This window comes from Saccopteryx bilineata, chromosome 1 (assembly GCF_036850765.1).
Source record: "Saccopteryx bilineata isolate mSacBil1 chromosome 1, mSacBil1_pri_phased_curated, whole genome shotgun sequence".
NCBI lineage: Eukaryota > Metazoa > Chordata > Mammalia > Chiroptera > Emballonuridae > Saccopteryx > Saccopteryx bilineata.
Genome location: NC_089490.1, coordinates 85,963,129 through 85,989,070, shown reverse-complemented (window position 1 = coordinate 85,989,070; position 25,942 = coordinate 85,963,129). Strand labels below are relative to the sequence as shown.

General features: G+C 43.6%; 1 protein-coding gene across 1 annotated transcript; it reads right to left on the bottom strand.

Annotated features, from left to right (window-relative positions):
• Positions 1-10,492: 10,492 nt before the first annotated feature.
• On the bottom strand, positions 10,493-25,863 carry PHF5A (PHD finger protein 5A). Its single transcript, XM_066256964.1, has 4 exons — positions 25,734-25,863; positions 24,991-25,014; positions 24,329-24,495; positions 10,493-11,112 (listed from the first exon to the last, which is right to left on the bottom strand). The coding sequence occupies exons 1-4, from the start codon at positions 25,783-25,785 to the stop codon at positions 11,023-11,025; spliced, it is 333 nt and encodes a 110-aa protein (XP_066113061.1). The 5' UTR covers positions 25,786-25,863; the 3' UTR covers positions 10,493-11,022.
• Positions 25,864-25,942: the final 79 nt, after the last annotated feature.

Below are 25,942 nucleotides of genomic sequence, written 5' to 3'. Positions count from 1 at the left end.
GGAGAGAATTTAATAAAACCGTCAATATGCCTGACCTGTGGTGGCGCAGTGGATAAAGCGTCCACCTGGAAATGCTGAGGTTGCCGGTTCGAAACCCTGGGCTTGCCTGGTCAAGGCACATATGGGAGTTGATGCTTCCAGCTCCTCCCCTCATCTCTGTCTCTTCTCTCTCTCTCTCTCTCTCTCTCTCTCTCTCTCTGTCTCTCCCTCTCCTCTCTAAAATGAATAAATAAAAAAAAAAAAAAAAACAAAAACAAAAAAAAACCCGTCAATATCAGCATTTCTTAAAACAGTTCTTGAAAAAGATGACAAAGATGTAAAAGCTATGCCACTCAGTAACAATTCTGTTAGCAGAAGAATAGACGAAATGAGTGAGGATATTGAAAAATAACTTATTGAAAAGCTGAAAACAAGAAAATTCTCCTTGCAAATGGATGAAACAACTTTGAGAGACAGTGAGGCAGTATTGATAACTTACGTAAGATATATTGATAAAGGACATTTTGCTGAAGAAATGTTGTTCTGTAAAAGATTAGAAAGCACCACTACCTCCAAAGATATATATAATAAGCTAAAAAACTACTTAGATGTCAATGATATACCAATGAAAAATATAACATCTTGTGCTGCAGATGGTGCTCCCAATATGATGGGCAAGAAAAAGGCTGCTTAAAATTGATGAAAGATGCGAATCCAGAAATGATTCTTGTGCATTGTGTTATTCATAGGGAAAACTTGGTAGCTAAAAACATCTTGCCTGTTCTGAATGAAGTATTACATACAGTAATAAAGTGTGTTAATGCTATTAAAGCTAGTGCCAAATGTGAGCGTCTTTTCAAGCTATTTTGTGAAGAACAAAATGAAGACCATGTGAGACTTTTACTTCATACTGAAGTAAGATGGCTATCTAAAGGAAACTGTTTGAAAAGATTTATGGAACTGTTTGATACTCTTAGTGATTTTTTAAGCGACAAACCTGAAATGAAGTATCTGTTAACAATAGATGGTAAAGCATTTGAGTTATTAAGCCGATATCTTTGAAAAACTAAATATATTAAATAAGCAACTTCAAGGAATAAAACTCTTGTCGATGCAAAAGCAAAGATATTTGGTTTCATTACCAATATTGAGTTATGTCAGAAACATATTAACAACAAAAACTTTAAACAGTTTCATTGGCTCCAAAAATGTGAAGTAACTGATACCGCTTTACTTGTTATTGTCAATCATTTGAATATTCTATCGGCTGATTTAAAAGAAAGATTTTCTGATTTAAAACAAATTGATTTCCCAACATGGATGATGCAGCCAATGTTAGTGGATTTGTCTGATATATCAAATATGCAGTATCAAGAAGAACTCGCAGAATTGCAAAATGATGAGTCAGTTAAAGCTTTATTTAATATCAAAGGAGCGATGGCATGGCTTTGTGAGGAAACAGAAATCAAATACCCAAATTCAACCAAATGTGCAAGAAAACTATTGCTACCGTTTCCATCTTCATTTTTAGCTGAATGTGGATTTAGTGCTGTAAATGATTTACTGGTAAAAAAAAGAAATCGGCTGGATATAACACAACGTGGAGACTTGAGACTAAAGCTAACCAAATTGGAACCTAATATAAAATCTCTGTGCAGCAAGCATCAAGCGCAAGGATCACACTAAATTAAAATAATAAATTAATATAGAAAAATCTGTATTAAAATTATTTGGAATTTAAATTTCTGTTTTTCATTATATGTTTTGAAATTTTACTTACTGTGTTAACAATTTCATAGTGATTTCTTCCTAGAACCTATCATTTATGTTTATTAAGTGAACAAATCAATTTTTTAATGTTAAAAAAACTATGTATGTTACATAGGGGGGGACATAAAAATTTTAGAAAGGTTAAGGTGGGGCATGGCACAAAAAAGGTTGGGAAACACTGATATAAGCAGTAAAGGATAGACAACTTCTACCATTCAGTGCAGACTGAGATAGGGTGTTGAATTCATGTGTTCATGCTTTTTTGTTTTGTTTTTTTGTGTGACAGAGATGAGAAGCATCAACTCTTCATTGCTGCTCTTTAGTCTCTTAGTTCATTGATTGCTTTCTCATATGTGCCTTGATGGGGGGAGGGAGCTGCAGCAGAGCTAATGACCCCTTGCTTAAGCTAGCTAGCAACCTTAGTCTCAAGCCAGCAACCATGGGGTCATGTCTATGATCCCACGCTCAAGTTGGTGAGCCCATGCTCAAACCGGCAACTTTGGAGTCAAACCTGGGTCCTCTGCGTCCCAGTCTGACACTCTATCCACTGTGCCACTGCCTGGTCAGGCCATGTGTGTCCATGCTTTCATTTGAATATCCCCTTCACTGCTGGAAACACAGCAGCCCTGAGCAACATCACTAAAAATCTGAGCATCCTTTTCAGTTGAGAGTCTAAGGTAAAGGGTTAGCATGTAAACAGGAAAAGATAAAACAGGGAAAAAAGGTAATTTGCCTTTTTTTTTCTTTTGTGACAGAGAGAGGAACAGACATACTGGAAGGGGGAGAGATGAGAAGCATCAGTTCTTTGTTGTGGCACCTTAGTTTCCCATTGATTGCTTTCTCATATGTGCCTTGACCGGGGGGTGACAGCAGACTGAGTGACCCCTTGCTCTAGCCAGAGACCTTGGGTTTAAGCTGGTGAGCCTTGCTCAAACCAGAAGAACCTGCGCTCAAACTGGCAACCTCAGGGTTTCGAATCTGGGTCCTCCACATCCCAGTCTGATGCTCTAACCACTGCACCACAGCCTGGTCAGGCTGTAATCACCTTTCTAAACTGCTGTCATTTATTTATTTTTTTATTTTTTTTTTAAGGTAGTTCGATTTTCAATTTTTTTTTTTATTATTTTTTTTAAAGATTTTTATTTATTTTTATTCATTATAGAGAGGGGGGAGAGAGAGAGAGAGAGAGAGAGAGAGAAGGGGGGGAGGAGCAGAAAGCATCAACTCCCATATGTGCCTTGACCATGCAAGCTCAGGGTTTTGAACTGGCAACCTCAGTGTTTCCAGGTTGACGCTTTATCCACTGCGCCACCACAGGTCAGGCGCTGTCGTCATTTATGAGAAAAGTTTTTCTTCCTCTTCCCAACAAGATTTCATCTTGCCAGAACCTGTGAGCTGAATTCCTACTCAAGCATTCCAGAGTCCCTTCCCATTTTGAGTAATTATTCCTTGAAAGGCACACACTATGTTTTAAAAATGGTGAGCTTCAGAAGCAACCATGTGCAGAGGGAAGAAGTGGGGGCAGCTCTGCTGTCTGAGTAAGCAAATTATGCCAGATTTTTTGTTGCCGTGACAAGTCAAGCTGGTCATAATTAGTACCAGTTCATTCTCAGGGGTGAGTCACTCCCAAATACAAATACACATGTCAGGGTGGGAAATTTTGTAGTTTTAAATAAGTTATGCAAAAGCCCTGGCTGAGTAGCTTGGTTGGAATGTTGTCCCAACATGGCAAGGTTGTGGGTTTGATCCCTGGTCAGGGCATCTGCATGAGTCAACTAATAAGTGCATAAATGGGTGGAACAGCAGGTTGATGTCTCTCCGTATCTCTAAAAATCAATAAATTAAAAAATTTAAAATTCCTCAGTTTGATTCTTTTGACCCACTGCCAAAGCAGGGCAGGAGCAAAGAAAGCCACGGCAGAAACACTTTGGAGAAGATTGGGTACACAGAGCAAATGATTTGCTGTTTATTAATCACAATCAATATAAGTGAATTCTAGTAAATAAGAAACCTATCTTTTGCTAAGACTCCAAAACTGGTGTTTGAATGAAAGTAACATTATTGTCTTGATGATGGCAGATAGGCCACTTAGGGATAGAGTTGATAAGGAACTGAAAACTTGGAAAAGATGGGAATTAGAATTTTTTTTTAGGTAGGAAAATTCCAACTAAGGAAAAGAATCTTTCACCTTTATGTCCCAGCTTCAAACTGTTACTAAACAGTAGGTCAGAACAGAGGGACAGTCTCTCTGAAATTTAGTTCAGTTCAATTCCTTGGGAAGTTAATTTTCTTAATTTATTTAATTTTTTTTATTTATTGATTTGAGAGAGAGAGAGGAAGGGAGAGAGAGGAACATCGTTCTGTGCCCTGACCAGGGATCAAACTGGCAACCTCTGTGCTTCAGGCCAAAGCTCTAATCAATAGAGCTACCCAGCCAGGGCACTTTTTTTAAAGGCTAATTGGCAGGCCATGATCTACATCTAGTGGATGTATTATTTTTGCATGATTTAATATATTAAAATTTAAAAAATGAGGTTGAGAGCCCTGGCTGGATACCTTGGTTGGTTGGAGCATCGTCTGGAAGTACAAATGTTGTCAGTTCAATCCCTGGTCAGGTAATAACAGGAACAGATCGATGTTCCTGTCTCTCTCCCTCTCTTGCAAAATCAATAAATAAAAATAAAGATCTGTTTACAATGGGCATTGAAACTGGCAATTGTTTGGAGTTGAATGGCAGCCCTCTCCTTTAAAACTGGGCCTGTGCTCCCTGATTCTCCCAAGGTCCCCACCACTCCTTATTGTTTCCCAGACAGGGAGGCCAAGGGTCTCATACCATTTATCATTGTGTTTGGACTATTCTTCTTACACCCCTCCCATTTCAATCAATTCTATTATTCACCCATACTCCTAAGTCTGTGGTCCCTTTTCCAGTTCATTGTAATAAGTAATTTTTTCAGTGGCTGCTAGTTGTGTGCCCTGTGGTGGAGGAAGGAGCAAGGATTTTATGATCTAATTCATTGTTTTTAAATTCTGGGTCATGATCCATTACTGGGTCATAAAATCACTTGGTTTCATGAATTTCAGCCACAAACTTTAGAATGGAAAAAAATGAAAATATTAGAGAGTACAATACACATAGTAAAGAATGACCAGGCGGTGGTGCAGTGGATAGTGTCAAAGTGGGACACAGACGACCCAGGTTCAAAACCCTGAGGTGGCCAGCTTGAACGTGGCCTCACCAGCTTGAGCGCAAGGTCACTGGCTTCAGTGTGGGATCATAGACATGACCCCATGGTCACTGGCTGGAGCAAGGGGTCACTTGCTCTGTTGTAGCCCCCCTCCCCGCCATTTCTCACAAATGAGAAAGCAATTAATGAACAACTAAGGAGCCACAATGAAGAACTGATTCTTTGCATCTCTCTCCCTTCCTATCTGTCTGTCCCTATCTGTCTCCTGATCCGTCTGTCACCAAAAAACAAACAAAAACCACAAATAAAAAAACAGGTAAGTACTGTTTCACAAAACTTTTGTTATGTGTATGTACTAGGAATGAACATAGTCCAACTGAGAGCTTGTTGTGGGGTTGGTGCCTCTAGAAGCATTCATGAGATGTCAGGCACTTAGAAGGAAGAGGTACCAAGTTGGCAAGCTGATGTCAAGGGGCAAGGGCATTTCAAACAAAGGAAAACAAGAGAGCCAAGATCACAGGGAGTGTGTAAGGAATATCCCTTCAATTGCCTAATGAAGAGCATAGAGAAATAGAGGGGCCTGACCTGTGGTGGCACAGTGGATAAAGCACTGACCTGGAATGCTGAAGTCCAGTTCAAAACCCCAGCTTGCCCAGAGAAGGCACATATAAGAAGCAACTACTACACGTTGACGCTTCCTGCTCATGTCCCCCCTCGTTCTGTTTCTTCCTCCTCTTTATAAAATTAATAAATATGGCCTGACCTGTGGTGGCACAGTGGATAGTGTTGACCTGAAATGCTGAGGTAACCAGTTCAAGACCCTGGGCTTGCCTGGTCAAGGAACATATGGGAGTTGATGCTTCCTGCTCCTCTTCCCCCTTCTCTCGCTTCACTCCAAAATGAATAAAAATCTTTTTTAAAAAATCAATAAATAAAATCTTAAAAATAAAAAGTAGAGGAAAACCTCAGGAGTAGGGGAGAGGGAACAATTTGGAGGACTCTTCAGTGCCAGGACTTAAATGTTTCTCTATGAAGAAGTAAAGACCCACTGTAAAAGAACCACCATTTATATAAAGACTTCCCAGTCAAGGACAGGCACTTAAAAGGTCAAGTTTAATCCTATGACTGAAAGAGGAAGACACTACTATCATTATTTAATAGATTTTAAAAAAGAGCCTGATTGGTGGTGGTGCAGTGGATAGAGTCAACCCAGAACACTGAGGTTGCCAATTCGAAACCTCGACATCCCTGGCTCTGAGCATCGACTTGCTGGCTTGATCCCAAAGGTTGCTGCTTTGAGCAAAGGAACACTGGCATGGCCCCAATCAAGGTATGTACCAGAAGCTCAACGTGTAACTAAAAGTGAGAGCAACTACAAGTTGACTTTCTTGCTCTCCTCTCAGAATCAATCAATACACAAAACTAAGTGAGAGCAACCATGAGTTGATGCTTCTCACCCTCTACAAAAACAAAAAACACAAAACACAAAGCACAGAAAGTCTAAATTGACTCAGTAAAGATCAATAGCAGAGCAAAAATCAAGATCTGATTATAAAGCCTACATATTTCTCAATACTTTTTTCAGCAGGAGCAATGTAATAAGTGCAATGTTTAAAGGAGATTAAATTTCCATGTGTGTATAGTGAACTTGAGAAACTGGAAGCAAGATGCTCATCCTTTTTAGAACCTAGAACTTAATACTTAAATAAATAAAATAGTAATAATCATAACTAGAAAAGGGAACCACTTTCTCAGGCTGGCTATGACAAGGTCAATTTCAACTAAACCTATGTAGGCAATGCTTACTTCAACAATGGAGAAAAACAATTTTGAAGACCATTTAAATTAATTTTTCCATTTTGACTTTTTGTGGCCATACACAGATCAATATGGTTAGAGATTAAAATTAAGCTTGTGATGTTTGCCCAAAAGAGAATTTGGTATCATGTCAATTAAAAAATTATTTTATTTTTTTGTAAATTTTCTTTTCTAAATTTATTTATTTATTTATTCATTTTAGAGAGGAGAGAGAGAGAGAAAGGGAGGAGGAGCAGGAAGCATCAACTCCCATATGTGCCTTGACCAGACAAGTTCAGGTTTCGAACTGGCGACCTCAGCATTCCAGGTTGACGCTTTATCCACTGCGCCACCACAGGTCAGGCAAAAAAAAAATTTTTTTATTCATTGATTTTAGAGATAGAGAAAAAGGGGGAGAGAAACATCAATTTGTTCCACTTATTTATGCATTCATTGGTTGAATCTTGTATATGCCCTGACCAACTCTCAATTTGCAAACTTGGCTCTCAGGATGACTCTCTAACTAACTTAGCTACCCTACCAGGGCTCATTATGTCAATTTTCAAAATCGAAAAGTAATTTCTAAATGCCAAGGTAGAAAAAACTAATTAAAAGCACCATTATTGTCTAAGGTGTTTTTATTTATTATTAAAAAAAAATTATCTAGGCCCTGGCCAGTTAGCTCAGTCGGTTGAGTGTCATCCCAAAATGACAAGGTTGCGGGTTCGATCCCTCGTCAGGGACCACATAGGAAGCAACCAGTGAAGGCACAACTAAGTGGAACAACAAATGAACGCTTCCCTTCTCCCCCGCCCCCCCCCCCCGTCTCTCTAAAAATCAATCAATCAATCAATCAAAAGTCAAGCCCTGGTCAAGATAGCTCGGTTGAAGCGTCATCCTGAAGTGCAGAGGCTGCTGGTTTGATCCCCAGTCAGGGCACATACAGGAACAGGGCTTGATATTCCTGTTTTTGTCTCTCTCCCTCTGCCTCTAAAATAAATTTTTAAAAAAGTTATTTTTAGGACGAGAGACAGACAGAAACATTGATCTGTTCCCATATGTGCCCCGACTGGGAATTGAACCAGCAATCTCCGCACACTAGGACCAACCAAGCTATCTGCCATGCTTTCTCAGGTGTTTTTAACTCATTCGTTCTATTGTATTTTTCTCTTAAATCTGAAATACTGTATACAAACCAAGAATGGGATTAGGAAATTAGGTGACAGAGTAGAGTTCAGAGGAATTCACTGGGCTAAGGTTGAACTTGCCACATTGGTGATTACTGTGGAGGTAATATGCCCTCTGACATCCTACTGGGAATTAATCTTAAATTTCTTTGCAAGACCGTTTATTTATTTTTATTTTTTTGTGTGGCAGAGACAGAGAGAGTCAGAGAGAGGGACAGACACACAGGAAGGGAGATGAGAAACATCAATTCTTTGCAGCTACTTAGTTGTTCATTGATTGCTTTCTCCTATGTACCTTGACGGGGGGGGGGGGGGGCGCAACAGCAGACCGAGTGACCCCTTGCTCAAGCCAGAGACCTTGGGTCCAAGCTGGTGAGCTTTGTTCAAACCAGATGAGCCTATGCTCAATCTGGCGACCTCAGGGTCTCGAACCTGGGTCCTCCTCATCCCAGTCCTATACTCTATTCACTGCACCACCGCCTGGTCAGGCTCTTTGCAAGACCTTTAAAGGCATTCACCCAGAAGCTGACAGAACACTTGAGGTGGTATTTTGTTGAAATTAAGAGTAGCTATGGCCCTGGTCGAATAGCTGAGTTGATTAGAGCATTGTCCCAAAGTGCAGTAGTTACTGGTTGGATTCTCTGGTCAGGATACATACAAGAACAGATCAATGTTTTTGTCTCTTTCCCTTCCTTCCTCTTTCACTAAAATCAATAAATAAAAATTTATAAAAAGAGAAAGGAGTAGCTATGGAAATATTAATAAATACAAGATGTGGACCAGCGTGGTTAAGCAAACCTGAAACTTTTTTTTGCAAAACATTTTGACTTACATTATACATTAAAACTAAAATTGCTAAAGAATCAATCACAAATTCTAATCCTAATCTGAAAATGATCTGTTCTCTGCACATTTTTGTTATACCATAACCTTCACCTGCTGCTTTAGAAATGCTTAGAGATCTCCCCAAACATACTATTCTATGCAGACTATTTACCCCCCAACAAATGCCGTCGCCTGTCCCCCCCACCCCCCCACCACTCATAGGTTCCAACGTGCTTCAAAGCCCAGTTTATTCTTTGGTTTTCTTGACTTCAATTATTTATTCAATACAGAGCACCTGCTATCTGTTGGGTAAAACAGACTTGCTTCCTGCCACCACAGAACACAGCCTACTAGCTGACGGTCAGTAATTACCAAATGCTATAAACAAAATGCTTATAGTGCTATGTAGAAGTATAAGGAGGAGGAACTAACTGAAATTGGGGGTCCAGAGAAACACCTTTAAGGAAATATTTAGCTGAGGTCTGAAGAACAAGTAGAAGTTAGCTGAGTAAGAGTGACCAAGCACTGGAGAGGGGTTAACAGGTAAAAAGCAGAGGTGGGAAGGACAGCACTGTTTTAGGAACTGAAAGGAGCCTGAGTGGCTGGAGTGCAGGAAATAGGTGTCAGGAGACAAGATGAGGAAGCCTTAAGGATTATCTTTAGCCCTACAACCATGACTTTCCCGTCACCTTCCTGAGGTGCCCCCAAGCTAGACCAAGAACCCCTCCTTTATGCATTGTCTGGGTTATACTATAACTGTTTCTGGTAGGCTCCTTTATTAAATTCCTAAAGGCAGAGATTATCTTAATTTTGAACACTTAATACATCAAAAATATAGTTTTGTTGACCCAAACCACAGAAGTCAGAAGACTCATTTCTTTCCTTGACTTTGCCACCAAGCTGCAGCACAATCTTGGGCCAAGCCCCTGGATCCTCAGAACTCACCTTTTTCAAATCAATGGTGCCTGTCCAAAGACCTACTTGACCAGATGTCTCAGATTATGAATGTGTCTCCTCAGGGTACCTCTCTTATAACCTCTAGTGAGCACATAGTACAGATAGTTGAGTTAGGGTAAAGTTATGTATGAATTTGCCCTCAGTCTATTAATTTACTTTAAAAAATCCTTAATGAGGGTGTATATGCACTTTACAGAACAACTAAATTCAGTTCTCCTATCTCATCAATCTGAATACATTTTGTTCATTCTTTCTACCATTACTGGGATATTCTCCAGTTCAAAATTAAGCTGGACAGGAAGAAAAAATAGTAAGTTCCTAAAACTGACTTTGGTTTACCTATAATGAAAGGCATGGATAGTTCTTTTGTTTACTTGTTTTTTTTTAGCAAAAGAGACAGGAAGAGAGATGAGTAGTTGTGGCACTTTACTTGTTCATTGATTGCTTCTCATATGTGCCTTGACTAGGGCAGGCAGTGGGGGGACTCCAGCAGGTGACCATAGGATCATGTCCATGATCTCATGAGCAAGCTGGAGAGCCTGCACTCAGCCAGATGAGCCTGTGCTCAAGCCAGTGACCTCGGGGTTTTGAACCTGGGACTTCAGAGTTCCAGACTGATGCTCCATCTACTGTGCCACCACCCATCAGGCAGGCATGGATAGTTTTCAATTCCTTCTAGTAGTAATAAGAAAACGAGATGCTCAATGAACCCCAATATCTCTTTCCTGAATCACAAATTAGGGTGACTCAAATTCCTAGAGTTAAAATTTAAATTGGATGGCGACCGACTACCAGAAAATAAACACCTACTTTATTAATACAATAGAGCAATCGAGTTTCCAATTTAGAAGAAAAACAACATGAACCAGCACCACCTGGAAAGTGTTACAAGATTGAATGCCCACACTGCTGATGTTTCATCAAAAACAACTGCCATCAGAGCTGCTCTAAGAACATGAGTAGCTTCATAGTCAACTCTTCAAAAAGAATACTAAAATATTATTCCTGTTTTAGAAGCTCTTGCTGTAAGTAAAGAGAACTTATCAATATGGAAAACAAAATTTTGCTTCTTGAATTCAAGAAAAACCTTGAACTAATCATTTATTCTTTGATACAGTCTACCAGAATACTCTAAAGAATCCTTTTCCATTCCTACCACCTTATCTGGGTGAGAGGAAAGGAAAGGGTGGAAAGGAGCTGGTGTACTGACAGGTGGTTTGGCGATGTTCTGTGCTTCATTCCCTTTCTGTTGGCAGTAGTAGGCCTCTTTTCTGGCAGCTACAGCAGCCTGATGAGGGGAGGAAGAAGCCACCCACCAATCACCTCTTCTTAAAGCCGTATTTTTTGCGTTCATAAAAGAGATCTGTCTTAGAGCTCCCCAAATTGACAATCTTTGGGCAGCCATCTCTCTGGAAAAGAAAAGAACGAGAAGTTGTTAAAAGTCTTTAACCCTATATTGAAAGGGATTTGACATAAAATTAACTTTTGGATTAACAGTCCAGGCATTCATCTTGCCATTTCAGTTATCCTACTTGATCAATTGTCAAGAACTTACTAAGTACCTTGAATGTCCCCAGGGCCTGTTACCCTCAATTCAGGGGCCTACACTTACAGGTTAGATTCTTTTTTTTTTTTTTTTTTACAGGGACAGAGAGAGAGAGGGATACATAGGGACAGACAGGCAGGAATGGAGAGAGATGAGAAGCATCAATCATCAGTTTTTTTTTTTCATTGCGACACCTTAGTTGTTCATTGATTGCTTTCTCATATGTGCCTTGACTGCGGGCCCTCAGCAGATCAAGTAACCCCTTGCTCGAGCCAGCGACCTTGGGTCCAAGCTGGCGAGCTTTATGCTCAAACCAGATGAGCCCGCGCTCAAGCTGGAGACCTCGGGGTCTCAAACCTGGGTCTTCCGCATCCCAGTCCGACGCTCTTTCCACTGCGCCACCGCCTGGTCAGGCACAGGTTAGATTCTTAGCCCACTTCTGTTGCTAAAATGATATAGTTGAGGTAGGATCTAAAAAATCAAGATGTCCACAAGGTTCTCTTCTAGTAAAAGGTTGGAAAAGGTTACAATCATCTACAGATGAAGCTCTCTACATCTCTTCCACTATCCCAAGAAAGGAGAGAATACCACCAAGGAAAAAACCTAAAGACTTTAGGAAATAGTACCTTACGTTTTATTTATTTATTTATTTTTGTATTTTTCTGAAGTTGGAAACAGGGAGGCAGTCAGACAGATTCCCGCATGTGCCTGACTGGGATCTACCCGGCATGCCCACTAGGGGGCAATGCTCTGCCCATCTAGGGCGCTGCTCTGTTGCAACCAGGGTCATTCTAGCACCTGAGGTAGAGGTCATAGAGCCATCCTCAGTGCCCGGGCCAACTTTGCTCTAATGGAGCCTTGGCTGCGGGAGGGGAAGAGAGAGACAGAGAGGAAGGAGAGGGGGAGGGGTGGAGAAGCAGATGGGCGCTTCTCCTGTATGCCCTGGTCGGGAATCAAACCAGGGGCTCTTGCACGCCAGGCCGATGCTCTACCACTGGGCCAACTGGCCAGGGCCTTACATTTTAAATATCACAGGAGAATACTGGGTTTGAAGTGTCCTCATTAATTCATTCAATTTGACACATGGTCTTGGGGGAAGAGTGCCCCTGTGCCATAGATGTTGATGGTTCTAACTCTGATTTATAATGACATGCGCCCCTGGCCATTTTGTGAGCTTGAGTGGTTTCAGTAAAGCCCCTCACGAGCTGTGTTCTGCAGAAATGATATTTCCATCAGTTAATCTTTTTTTGTTGTTGTTGATTTTTTCTTTTCTTTTTTTTCTTCCGAAGCCAGAAACGGGGAGGTGGTCAGACAGACTCTCCCATGCACCCGACCGGGATCCACCCGGCACGCCCACCAGGGGGCGATGCTCTGCCCATCTCCGACCAGAGCCACTCTAGCGCCTGAGACAGAGGTCACAGAGCCATCCTCAGCGCCTGGGCAAACTTTGCTCCAGTGGAGCCTTGGCTGCGGGAGGGGAAGAAAGAGACAGAGAGGAAGGAGAGGGGGAGGGGTGGAGAAGCAGATGGGCGCTTTTCCTGTGTGCCCTGGCCGGGAATTGAACCCGGGACTCCTGCACGCCAGGCTGATGCTCTACCACTGAGCCAACCGGCCAGGGCCTCCATCAGTTAATCTTGAATGATGGAGGAAAACTGGGGGAGTTGCTATTGGAAGAAAACCTTCACAGGTCTGATGATTATTAAACATCCGTGTCAAAAAAGGTTTCTTCTTGTGACACTGAGCTATAAAATGAATCAATGAAGTCCTTAGACATCTCATTTCTAATTCAGTTGATTTCTTTTTAGGGACTCATATCAACATTAAAAAAATGTCTGAAAACACAAAGAGCCAATATTAATATTTCATTATTTTCTAGAAAACATATACCACTTATTACATTAAGAACTACCATCTGTGGCCTGACCAGGCGGTGGCGCAGTGGATGAAGCATTGGACTGGGATGCGGAGGACCCAGGTTCAATACCCCGAGGTTGCCAGCTTGAGTGAGGGCTCATCTGGTTTGAGCAAAGCTCACCAGCTTAGACCCAAGGTCGCTGGCTCGAGCAACGGGTTACTTGGTCTGCTGAAGGCACATATGAGAAGCATGTGCAATCAATGAAAACTAAGGTGTCGCAATGAAAAACTGATGATTGATGCTTCTCATCTCTCTCCATTCCTGTCTGTCTGTCCCTATCTATCCCTCTCTCTGACTCTCTTTGTCTCTGTAAAAAAATACCAAACCAAAAATAACAACAAAAACCAAAACAAAAAAAATACTACCATTAAAAAAATAATAATAAAAGGAACTACCATCTGTGAAGTTTGGTGCGGGGTCCATTCCTACCAATGGCTCGTTAGGTGATCTTTAGTAAGTCACATAATCTGTATTAAAAGTCCTGGTACAGCCTGACCTGTGGTGGCGCAGTGGATAAAGCTTCTACCTGGAAATGCTGAGGTCGCCGGTTCAAAACCCTGGGCTTGCCTGGTCAAGGCACATATGGGAGTTGATGCTTCCAGCTCCTCCCCCCCTTCTCTCTCTCTCTGTCTCTCCTTCTCCTCTCTAAAAATGAATAAAAAAAAATAATAATAAAAAAATAAAAAAAAACTTCCCAGACAAGGAAAAACTAAAGGAGTTCATCACCACAAATCAGTATTACAAAAAAAATGTTAAAAAAATAAATAAATAAAAGTCCTGGTACAAATGAAGAAACAGCTGCCTCTTTTGACATTAAATACAACAGTGCATTAAACCTTCAGATATGCTATGAAATTTTGTGGTATGATGATAACCTGTTTAGGCTTATTGTGCTTTACTCACTTGTGTGACTCTGGGCAAGTCACCTCTCTATGGACTTATATTCCTCGACTGTAAAGTGGGTAGACTAGTCAATATTTACAAACTAGTATTCATCTAGCCATAATGAGTCCTGAGATGGCTGACCAGGCAGTGGCGCAGTGGATAGTGTTGGACTGGGACATGGAGGACCCAAATTCAAAACCCTGAGGTTGGCCCTGGCCGGTTGGCTCAGCGGTAGAGCGTCGGCCTGGCGTGCGGGGGACCCGGGTTCGATTCCCGGCCAGGGCACATAGAAGAGGCGCCCATTTGCTTCTCCTCCCCCTCTCCTTCCTCTCTGTCTCTCTCTTCCCCTCCCGCAGCCAAGGCTCCATTGGAGCAAAGATGGCCCGGGTGCTGGGGATGGCTCCTTGGCCTCTGCCCCAGGCGCTGGAGTGGCTCTGGTCGCAACATGGCGACGCCCAGGATGGGCAGAGCATCGCCCCTGGTGGGCGTGCCGGGTGGATCCCGGTCAGGCGCATGCGGGAGTCTGTCTGACTGTCTCTCCCCATTTCCAGCTTCAGAAAAATACAAAAACAAAACAAAACAAAAAAAACCCTGAGGTTGCCAGCTTGAGAGGGGGCTCATCCAGCTTGAGTGTGGGGTCACTGGCTTGAGCGTGGGATCATAGACATGACCCCATGATCACTGGCTTGAGCCCAAAAATCACTGGCTTGAAGCCCAAGGTTATTGGCTTTTACAAGGGGTCACTTGCTCTGCTGGAGCCCCCCATTCCACCCCTTTAAGGCACATATGAGAAAGCAATAAATGAACAACTAAGGAGTTGCAATAAAGAATTCATGCTTCTCATCCCTCTCCCTTCTTGTCAAAAAAAAAAAAAAAAAAAAAAAAAAAAAAGAGTCCTGAGAGGTGCAATAAACTGTGTACAGCTCCATTACCACTAATAGCCAAATTTAAAACTGTAGGATCTGGAGCTAGGCTACCTGAATCTTGATAAATTATTTACTTCCCTGTGTCTCTTTTTTGGTCACATATAAAACTCTTACAACAGCAGAACCTACCTCCTAGAATTAAGAATCAATAAATAGCCTGACCTGTGGTGGCACAGTGGCTAAAGAGTTAACCTGGAATGCTGAGGTTGCCAGTTCCAAATCCTGGGCTTACACAGTCAAGGCACATGCAAGAAACCATTACTACGAGTTGATGCTTCTCGCTCCTATCCCCCTTTCTAGCTCCTCTCTCTAAAAGCAGTAAATAAAATCTCAAAAAAAAAAACTAAAACAAAAACAAAATAGGCCCTGGTCAGTTGGTTCAATGGTAGAGCCTTGGCCTGGCATGTGGATGTCCCAGGTTTGATTTCTGGTCAGGGCACACAGAAGCAACCACCTGCTCATCCACTCCTCCCCCTCTTGCTTCTCTCTCTTCCCCTCCTGCAGCCATGGCTCAATTGGAGCGATTTGGCCCCTGGCACTGAGGATGGCTTTATGGCCTCTGTCTCAGGTGCTAAGAGCTTGGTTTGCTGAGCAACAGAGCAACACCTCAGATGGGCAGAGCATCGCCCCCTAATGGGCTTGTGGGGTGGATTGTGGTCAGGGCATATGCAGGAGTCTAGTCTCTCTGCCTCCCCTCCTCTTACTGAATAAAAATAAAAAACAAAAAAATCACCCAAAAAACATAATTACTTGTGTGTGTGTGTGTGTGTGTGTGTGTGGCAGAGACCGAGAGAGTCAGAGAGAGGGACAGATAGGGACAGACAGACAGGAAGGGAGAGAGATGAGAAACATCAATTCTTCGTTGCGGTTCCTTAGTTGTTCATTGATTGATTTCTCATATGTGCCTTGACCGGGGGGCTACAGCAGACCGAGTGACTCCTTGCTCGAGCCAGTGACCTTGGGCTCAAGCTGGTGAGCTCGAGGTCTCGAACCTGGGTCCTCAGCATCCCAGTCCAACGCTCTATCCACTGTCCTACCGGTCAGGCAAAAAACATAATTACTTATAGTAACATAATTACTTACAGTAATGTTTTATATATATAATGTATCAATAAACATATATAGAACAGTGCTTGGCATATGGTCAGCTCTCCATAAGATAGAAGAAATTGCCAAAACCAAATATCAGTAATTTCATAATGGTTCAAAAACACACAGTATAATTGTTTTGAAGAGAGGACACTAAATATTTTTATAAAAGGTGAGAAATAGCCTGACCAGGCAGTGGCGTAGTGGATAGAGCGTTGGGCTGGGATGCAGAAGACCCAGGTTCGAGACCCCGATATCGCCATCTTGAGCACGGGCTCATCTGGTTTGAGCAAAATCCCACCAGCTTGAGCCCAAGATCACTGGCTCCAGCAAGGGGTTACTCGGTCTGCTGAAGGCCCACGGTCAAGGCACATATGAGAAAGCAATCAATGAAGAACTAAGGTGTTGCAACGTGCAATGAAAAACTAATGATTGATGCTTCTCATCTCTCTCCGTTCCTGTCTGTCTGTCCCTGTCTATCCCTCTCTGACTCACTCTCTGTCTCTGTAAAAAATAAATTAAAAAAAAAAAAAAAAAAGGTGGGAAACCAGTCCTGGCCAGATAGCTCAGTTTAGACTCTAAACTTTAGAGCAGGGGTCCCCAAACTATGGCCCGCGGGCCGCATGCGGCCCCCTGAGGCCATTTATCCGGCCCCCGCCACACTTCTGGAAGGGGCACCTCTTTCACTGGTGGTCAGTGAGAGGAGCATAGTTCCCATTGAAATACTGGTCAGTTTGTTGATTTAAATTTACTTGTTCTTTATTTTAAATATTGTATTTGTTCTCGTTTTGTTTTTTTACTTTAAAATAAGATATGTGCAGTGTGCATAGGGATTTGTTCATAGTTTTTTTTTTATAGTCCGGCCCTCCAACGGTCTGAGGGACAGTGAACTGGCCCCCTGTGTAAAGTTTGGGGACCCCTGCTTTAGAGCATCCTCCTGATATACCATGCTTGTGGGATTGATCCTTGGTCAGGGCACACAGGAAAAGCGACCATCTGCTTCTTTTCCCCTTCTCATTTTCTCTCTTTTCCCCTCTCCCAGCCAGTGGCTCAACTGGTTTGAGCATCAGCCCTGGGCACTGGGGAGAGCTCAGCTGATTTGAGCAGATAGATGGGGGTTGCCAGGTAGATCCCGGTTGGGACACTTGTGGGAGTCTATCTCCCCTCCTCTCACTTAAAAAACCCCACAAATCTTTTAAAGATGGTACAAAATATTTGTGAGTTAAGCTAGAAGATATTTTAAAACATGTGCAAATGTCTGACTCACGTGTAAATAAGTGCTCTGGCAGTAGTTTTTTTAGCAACTACAATATGCGTGAATACTCAAAATGTAATCTTCACTTAGTCTTTCCAGAGAACTGACAGATTTCCCCATTCCTAGCACAGGGAGCTATTATTTTAGGCAGCTATGGCTTGAATTGAGTGCCCATGGTAAGTTCTTAATTTCTTTAATACTTAATTTCTAAAATTTCACAGAAAAGTAGACATTGTACTGCTGAGTGCTTATTTCCCTTATACTAAACATGCCCACTCACACATCACCAGGAGAACCCTAAGCTGTTCTACAGCAACCACCAAGGAGAACTCAGTGACTTTGTGTTGCTTTCCTGTGGAGGGATGTGGGCCCAGTCCATTTCTATGGCAGAAAAGCAAGCTACAAAAATTACCCTGTACCAGTGATGAAAACCTAGGACTTTCAAGTAAAACTTTAACATTAATATTAATCATGCACCAAAATATAACTAAAGGGAGATCCATACAGAACTGAAATGTAGCAAAAGGCAATTGAAATTTTTTTGAGGCAGAGAAAGAGAAAGTCAGAGAGAGGGACAGATAGGGATGGACAGACAGACAGACAGGGAGAGAGATGAGAAACATCAATTCTTCGTTGCGGTTCCTCAGTTGTCCATTGATTGATTTCTCATGTGTGCCTTGACCGGGGGGCTACAGCAGACCGAGTAACCCCTTGCTCGAGCCAGAGACTTTGGGCTCAAGCTGGTGAGCCTTGCTAAAACCCAATGAGCCCGTGCTCAAGCTGGTGACCTTGGGGTCTCTAACCTGGGTCCCCTGCTTCCCAGTCCGAGGCTCTATCCACTGCGTCCCTGCCTGGTCAGGCAGCAATTGAAAATTTTAAGATCTTGCGGGAGTCCCAGGTTCGATTCCCGGCCAGGGCACACAGAAGCGCCCATCTGCTTCTCCACCCCTCTGCCTCTCCTTCCTCTCTGTCTCTCTCTTCCCCTCCCGCAGCCAAGGCTGCATTGGAGCAAAGTTGGCCTGGGCGCTGAGGAATGGCTCTGTGGCCTCTGCCTCAGGCGCTAGAATGGCTGATTGCGGCAGAGTGACGCCCCAGATGGGCAGAGCATCGCCCCCTGGTGGGCATGCCGTGTGGATTCGGGTATGGCGCAGGGGGGAGTCTGTCTGACTGCCTCCCCATTTCCAACCTCAGGAAAAAAAAATGTAAGATCAGAAAAATATAATTACTGACAATAAGTCCACATCTTTCTTAAAATGGTAGCAAAGAATAATGAGCCCTGGCCGGTTGGCTCAGCGGTAGAGCGTCGGCCTAGCGTGCGGAGGACCCGGGTTCGATTCCCGGCCAGGGCACACAGGAGAAGCGCCCATTTGCTTCTCCACCCCTCCGCCGCACCTTCCTCTCTGTCTCTCTCTTCCTCTCCTGCAGCCAAGGCTCCATTGGAGCAAAGATGGCCTGGGCGCTGGGGATGGCTCCTTTGCCTCTGCCCCAGGCGCTAGAGTGGCTCTGGTCGCAACATGGCGACGCCCAGGATGGGCAGAGCATCGCCCCCTGGTGGGCAGAGCGTCGCCCCTGGTGGGCGTGCCGGGTGGATCCCGGTCGGGCGCATGCGGGAGTCTGTCTGTCTTTCCCTGTTTCCAGCTTCAGAAAAAAAAAAAAAAAGAATAATGAACAGGTGCTAGTGACAAGACCTGCTTTACTAACAAGCTTGAAAGTGAAATGCTAGCCATTAACTGTTTAATGAATACCCTTGATGTAAAAACCAGACTATATGCTGTTTTGGGACCTAAGGATAGTGTCATGTTTTCTATCTGAAAGTTTATCTTTAAAGACCTTCAAACTCTCAGTATGCATCCTTGAGATAACAAAATTTATTACTTCCTTTTTGTAGATTTCCCCAAAGGTACGCATAGCATGTTTGAAGCAAAGTTTTGAACCTGGGCTTTCTGGCTTTCAGTCTGGTATTGTTTTTTCTTTTCTTTTTTAGTATTTTTTTGGGTCTTAACACATGCACTCGTGCTCCACCTCCCCGGCGCGGCGGGCGAGACGGGCCGGTGGTGCACCCTTGGTGGACTGGCGAGGCCTCGGGATCCCACCTCCGCCAGCCTTCACCTTCATTGTGCCACGGTCTTTTTTTTTTTTAAATGTGTCTTAATGGGCGTCTCAAGCCAAGCCAGTGACCCCCCCCTCTTTTTTTTCTTGTGGGAGAGACAGAGAGAGTCAGAAAGAGGGACAGATAGGAACAGACAGGAAAGGAGAGAGATGAGAAACATCAATTCTTTCTTGTGGTTCCTTAGTTGTTCATTGATTGATTTCTCATATGTTCCTTGACCGGGAGGCTACAGCAGACCAAGTGACCCCTTGCTTGAGCCAGCAACCCTGGGCTCAAGCTGGTGAGCCTTGCTCAAACCAAATGAGCTCGTGCTCAAGCTGGCGACCTTGGGGTCTTGAACCTGGGTGCTCCATATCCCAGTCTGATGCTCTATCCACTGTGTCACCGCCTGGTCAGGTCAGTGACCGCTTGATCAAGCCAGTGACCTTGGGATCATGTTGATGATCCCACACTTAAGCTGGCAAGCCCACGCTCAAGCTGGAGACCTCAGGGTTTCGAACAGAGGAACCTCAGTGGGTGGATGCTCTATCCACTGTGCTACCACCAGTCAGGCAGCTGGATGTTTTTTCTAACAGGACTTTATAGAAGGAAGAACCAAACTTTCCACATGGTCTACGCAGCTAAAGATAATGATAAATTTGTGAATTAACTTTGAAAAGTATCACTTATCTTTTACATCTATCTAACTGTTCTGCTGTTCATTGAAATGGGAAAAGAATGGTAGAAATAGCAAAAGAAAGAGGCACATCCAATGAATATAGTGAGGTGGGTTAGTTAAGTACTTTGAGTTAGACCATGCATTCTGAAATGAGATGAAAACATCTTTGACAATATAGTGGTTTATAATCTAAAGCTCCTCCTAACCCAACAAAATCTTATACCTTAGTATTTAATTCTTTTTGTTAGGTAGAAAAATATTTAAAAAATATTTTTTTTCATTGATCTGAGAGAGACAGGTATGAGGGGGAGGGGAAGGGGAAGAGAGGTAGGTGGAAGAGAGAGGAGAAGAGAGCGAGCATGTGCATCAACTTGTTGTTACTTAGCTGTCCGCTCATTAGTTGCTTCTTCTATGTACCCTGATTGGGAACTGAACCCCTGACCTTGGTACGTTGGGACAATGTTCTATCCACTAAGCCACCTAGCCGGGGCTTTTTTTTTTTAATCTAAGGAGAATATTTAATTTAAATTTAAAATTTTCTTCTTAGGGACCAAAAATGAAAAAAAAAAGTGTTGAAACTAAAGAAAAAAAGTCGAGAAACACTGAGCTAGATAGACCTGGGTTCTAGTCCTTGATCTGCCACTTATTAACCATGTGACCTAGAGCCAAGTTGTTTAACACTTCTAAGCCTTAATTTCCTTATCTATATAATACTTGGAAACGAATGTGCAGCCTTGTATCTGGTACATAGCAAGAGCCCCATAAATATTAGCAGCTATTTTGTCCTGTTTGGAACAGCTGTGGAAAATGTTAAAGAAGAGGAGTAAAGGAATTAAGGGTTACAAGAGATTAAGATGATGCTGCATTAAAAGAAACTACAAATTAGTCCTCTGGCAGCAATGCCTATAGTATTCTTTTTTTTTTTTTTTTTTAATTTTTTAATTCATTTTAGAGAGAGAGAGAGAGAGAGAGAGGAGAGAGAGACAGGGGGAGGAGCTGGAAGCATCAACTCCCATATGTGCCTTGACCAGGCAAGCCCAGGGTTTCGAACCAGCGACCTCAGCATTTCCAGGTCGATGCTTTATCCACTGCGCCACCACAGGTCAGGCCCTATAGTATTCTTGAAGCTTTGAAAAGCTATAGAGAACATCCAGCTTAGTTTATTGGTCTAATTCCCTTAAAAATGATGAAAGTTTCAAGAGAGAACAATAGCAAGGGTTGCTTTGGTTGTGGGAAGATTTCTGCATAGGAAAAAATCTTAGACACTTAATCTACATGATACTGCAAGGCTAAGAGGCTGGATCATGTCACTGCACTCACTGCTTTGTGTTCCTTGGAAACTACTGCTGAGTAAATGTAAGAGAGGTGCCATCTCAAATATCCTCAGAACATTCCTGTATAATGTGAAGCAGGGGAAGTGACATCTAGAATAATTCTCAGGGACAGAATAAAGCACAAGGATCCAAAGGTATCAGGTCACACACATGTAGACAAGTAAGACAGCAATTAACATTTTTCCCCCTTGTAACATAGAAGCAGGGAGGCAGAAAGACTCCCGCATGTGCCCCAACCAGGATCCACCATGCTCTATCCATCTATGGCCCTTGCTCTGTTGCTTGGCAACCGAGCTCTTTTAGCACCTGAGGCGAGGCCATGAAGCCATCCTCAGAACCTGTGGCTACCCTGCTCCAACAGAGCCATGGCTGTTGGCAGGAGAGAGACAGAGAGAAGAGAAAGGGGGAGGGGTGGAGAAGCAGATGGTCGCTTCTCTTGTGTGCCTTGACCAGGAATCGAACCCAGGATATTCACATGCCAGGCTGATGTTCTACCACTAAGCCAACCGGCCAGGGCCAACAATCAACATTTATTAATTAAGCACTTTCTGGTAACAAACTTTTTCTAGGTAACAACTCTAGCTATAATCACAGAAAAGTTAAAAAAAACGTTCTTAACGGACTCTTTAGCTAGTTTAAGATTAATTGTACTTTCCTCTTCACTGTTGTTTTACCATAGTTTCACTGCTTATAGACTATAAATAATTATCAAACACCTACTTTGTACCAGTCTGTAGGGGGAACTCCTATAGATGACTCATAGGGGCAGCACCAAAAACATGTCTCCGCTTATACTACATGTCAGGCACCAGAGAATAAAGTGGAGAAAATGAGATACAAATACACAAACCAAAGTCCTTTCTCTAAAGGAGTGGAACCTAGCTGGTAGATCAGATTAAGCAGGATATGATTTGACAGTCAAAGGTAAATAAATGCAAACCAGAGTTTAGGGTCAGGAGAAAGTTCAAATCACCAACAGAGATCGTGTTTTTCAGACTTTATCTGTAGCACTTCTCATCTTCCTAAATAAGAGAAGACTTAACTGGGTAAGAAACAGTCTTATCTGGCCCGGTATGTCACACTCACTGGGGATAGAAAGGATCCAAATGCACAGACTACTGAGGTGGCTGAGTTGTTTCTCCTCAACATGGGCACATCCCAACAAAAGTATTTATAAAAGGACAACTCGAGGTAATCGGGACACCATTAGGTTAGGTCAGTCTGGGCTTGCTACTGATTAGCTAGGTGAGGGACTGTAAAGTAGGGATAATAATGATCCCTATTTAACAAAGTTATTGTGAAAAACAAGGAAGATAACATCTATATAGTACCTACTTTTTGGTCATGGGAACATTAAGAATTATATCTTTTTACTTATCAGAGATTAGGCAATCAGTTACCTTCATTAGCATACTCATACTGTATCACACTTCCTTTTGTGTCATAAGAAGAAACAAGCTGATTCATGGAATTTCTCCCCCAAGAAGTCTGTTAAAGAAAAACAGTAAAACTTGCCCTTTCAATAGATCTATAAGCCCTCTTTCCTGTATTTGGTTCAAGGAGTTGAATGGCTAGCCACTGCCACCACATAACATCAAGGGGCAAAAATGTCCTTAAACTCACAATCAGGCCCTGGCCGGTTGGCTCAGCGGTAGAGCGTTGGCCTGGCGTGTGGGGGACCCGGGTTCGATTCCCGGCCAGGGCACATAGGAGAAGCACCCACTTGCTTCTCCACACCCCCTCCTTCCTCTCTGTCTCTCTCTTCCCCTCCTGCAGCCAAGGCTCCATTGGAGCAAGGATGGCCCGGGCGCTGGGGATGGCTCCTTGGCCTCTGCCCCAGGCGCTACAGTGGCTCTGGTCGCGGCAGAGTGACGCCCCGGAGGGGCAGAGCATCGCCCCCTGGTGGGCATGCCAGGTGGATCCCGGTCGGGCGCATGCAGGAGTCTGTCTGACTGTCTCTCCCTGTTTCCAGCTTCAGAAAAATACAAACAACAACAACAACAACAACAACAAAAACCCTCACAATCAATTCCACAGCATCAAATCAAAGGCATTCATTAACCACTTAAAGCTGAAATCAACTTGAATTGTCTCAAATTCAAATGTCATTACATCCACCCAAGCAGTACTTAATGATAGTAAAGAAAATTACTGAGTGGCTATTACATACCATCATGTGCTGTACTATGACTTACAAATGCAGGGTGTTGTTCCCAAATAAAAATAATCAGAAACACATCAAAGGAATAGAGAGCATGCTCTCTAAATTGCCGGCGTTGTCAAAGATTTGATTGGCTTGCATTTTTACCCTTGATGGAAAACAACTGCCTTTTATTGGACTATACCCAGTTTGGCTCTCAGAATTTGAAGAAATTATAACCTAGGTGGCTAGCTGAACACAGTAATCTCCATAGACAATGAGAGTTTGCTATGGATAACACAATGTGGTTTTTTGTTTTTTTTTTTTTTCATTTTTCTGAAACTGGAAACAGGGAGAGACAGTCAGACAGACTCCCGCATGCGCCCGACCGGGATCCACCCGGCACGCCCACCATGGGGCGACACTCTGCCCACCAGAGGGCGATGCTCTGCCTATCCTGGGCGTCGCCATGTTGTGACCAGAGCCACTCTAGCGCCTGAGGCAGAGGCCACAGAGCCATCCCCAGCGCCCGGGCCATCTTTGCTCCAATGGAGCCTTGGCTGCGGGAGGGGAAAAGAGAGACAGAGAGGAAAGCGCGGCGGAGGGGTGGAGAAGCAAATAGGCGCTTCTCCTGTGTGCCCTGGCCGGGAATCGAACCCGGGTCCTCCGCACGCTAGGCCGACGCTCTACTGCTGAGCCAACCGGCCAGGGCTCACAATGTTTTTAAATAAAATAAAGATCAGATGAAAAGCTTAGAATATACTCACATCCTTCTCTTGGATGGTGCACTCCTTACAATAATAGGCATCAGAGACTCCGGGGCCTCCACAGATCACACAGCGTCCCTGATAGGAGCCGTAGTTACACTCATCACATATGCGTACCAGGGTGCAGGGACGCACATAAGAGTCACAGATCACACACTTGCCATCACCTGTGAGGAAAAGAGAATGGAGTTAGGCCCACTTACAAATACCTCAAGTGCTTTGCCCTCCTCCTATTATGGGGAAAAACACTAGTATCCTTTTGACAGTGGCTATAAGACCTACTTTGGCATTACAAAACTTGGCTTACTTAGGGATCCATCTAATCCCCACAACACATACGAAAAAGTCAATCAACTAACAAGCAAAGAGTTTAGAACAGCAGTTGGGAGATGATAAAGCCACATAATTACACAAACTGTGTGTGGATATGGGGTTACACCACTTCCTGAATTTTCTCAAAACCTAAACATAGTGGCTGAAATGTGCAAGTTGGAGTAGGGAGGTGAAGGAAGCCTTTGGTTGAAGCCCGGCATTCGGTGTTCACATGCTTCCAGGAACATCTGCTTCAAGTCCTTTGTGGCACCTCAGGAAAGGCTCGTTTGCTGGCTCCACAGAAACTGAGTGCAAGGGGAGGGGTGTTCAGGAGGGTGTGTTCCACTCACATTTTTCACACAATCTTCCGATGGCTGCAAGATCAAAGATGATAAACAGTACCATTAGAAGACAGATTCTGAAGAGAAAAAAATCCTCGAGCGTGGAATTGGGTACAGAAGAAGGGACTGCAGTGAACCCAAGCAATTTCATTCACCATATCCTCATAAGCTTTCCAAACCCACACTTTTTTTTTTTTTTTTTTTGTGGCAGAGACAGAGTCAGAGAGAGGGACAGACAGACAGGAAGGGAGAGAGATGAGAAACATCAATTCTTCGTTTCGGCTCCTTAGTTTTTCATTGATTTTTTTCGTATGTGCCCTTGACCTGGGGGTTACAGCAGACGGAGTGACCCCTTGCTCCAGCCAGCGACCTTGGGCTCAAGCTGGTGAGCCTTGCTCAAACCCAGATGAGCCCGCGCTCAAGCTGGCGACCTCGGGGTCTGGAACCTGGGGCTCCAAATCCCAGTCCGAGGCTCCATTCACTGCGCAACCGCCTGGTCAGGCTAAACCCACACCTTCTTGAAGCCCCTCCCAAGTCCTGGGCCATCCGAGTTTCTCCGGACTCCACCCTGGATACCCGCCTCCGGCTCCGGGCACGGGCGCCCTGCCCTTTTTTCATTGGACGCTACAAAGCCGCCACGAGGCGGGAAACGTAGCACCTCTGAGGCAAGACCCCAAGCTTGGGAACCCTCGCTTCCCAAACTCCTAATACCACCCCAACCCAGAGAGCAGCGGGAATGGAAGCTGTCTCACCAACACCAGCCTGCTTGCGGCAAAAGATCAAGTCTGGGTGATGTTTAGCCATAGCTCGCACTCAAAGCCGCCGGAAGCTTCGGGAACTTCCGCCCGACCTTTAACCCACATTGTTCCTGCCTTCTTTTCACCGTGATTGGTCCTCTACGCTTATAGGCCTAGATTTCTGCACCAAGCCCCGTTCGCTCTCGCGCGATCAAAACCTTAAA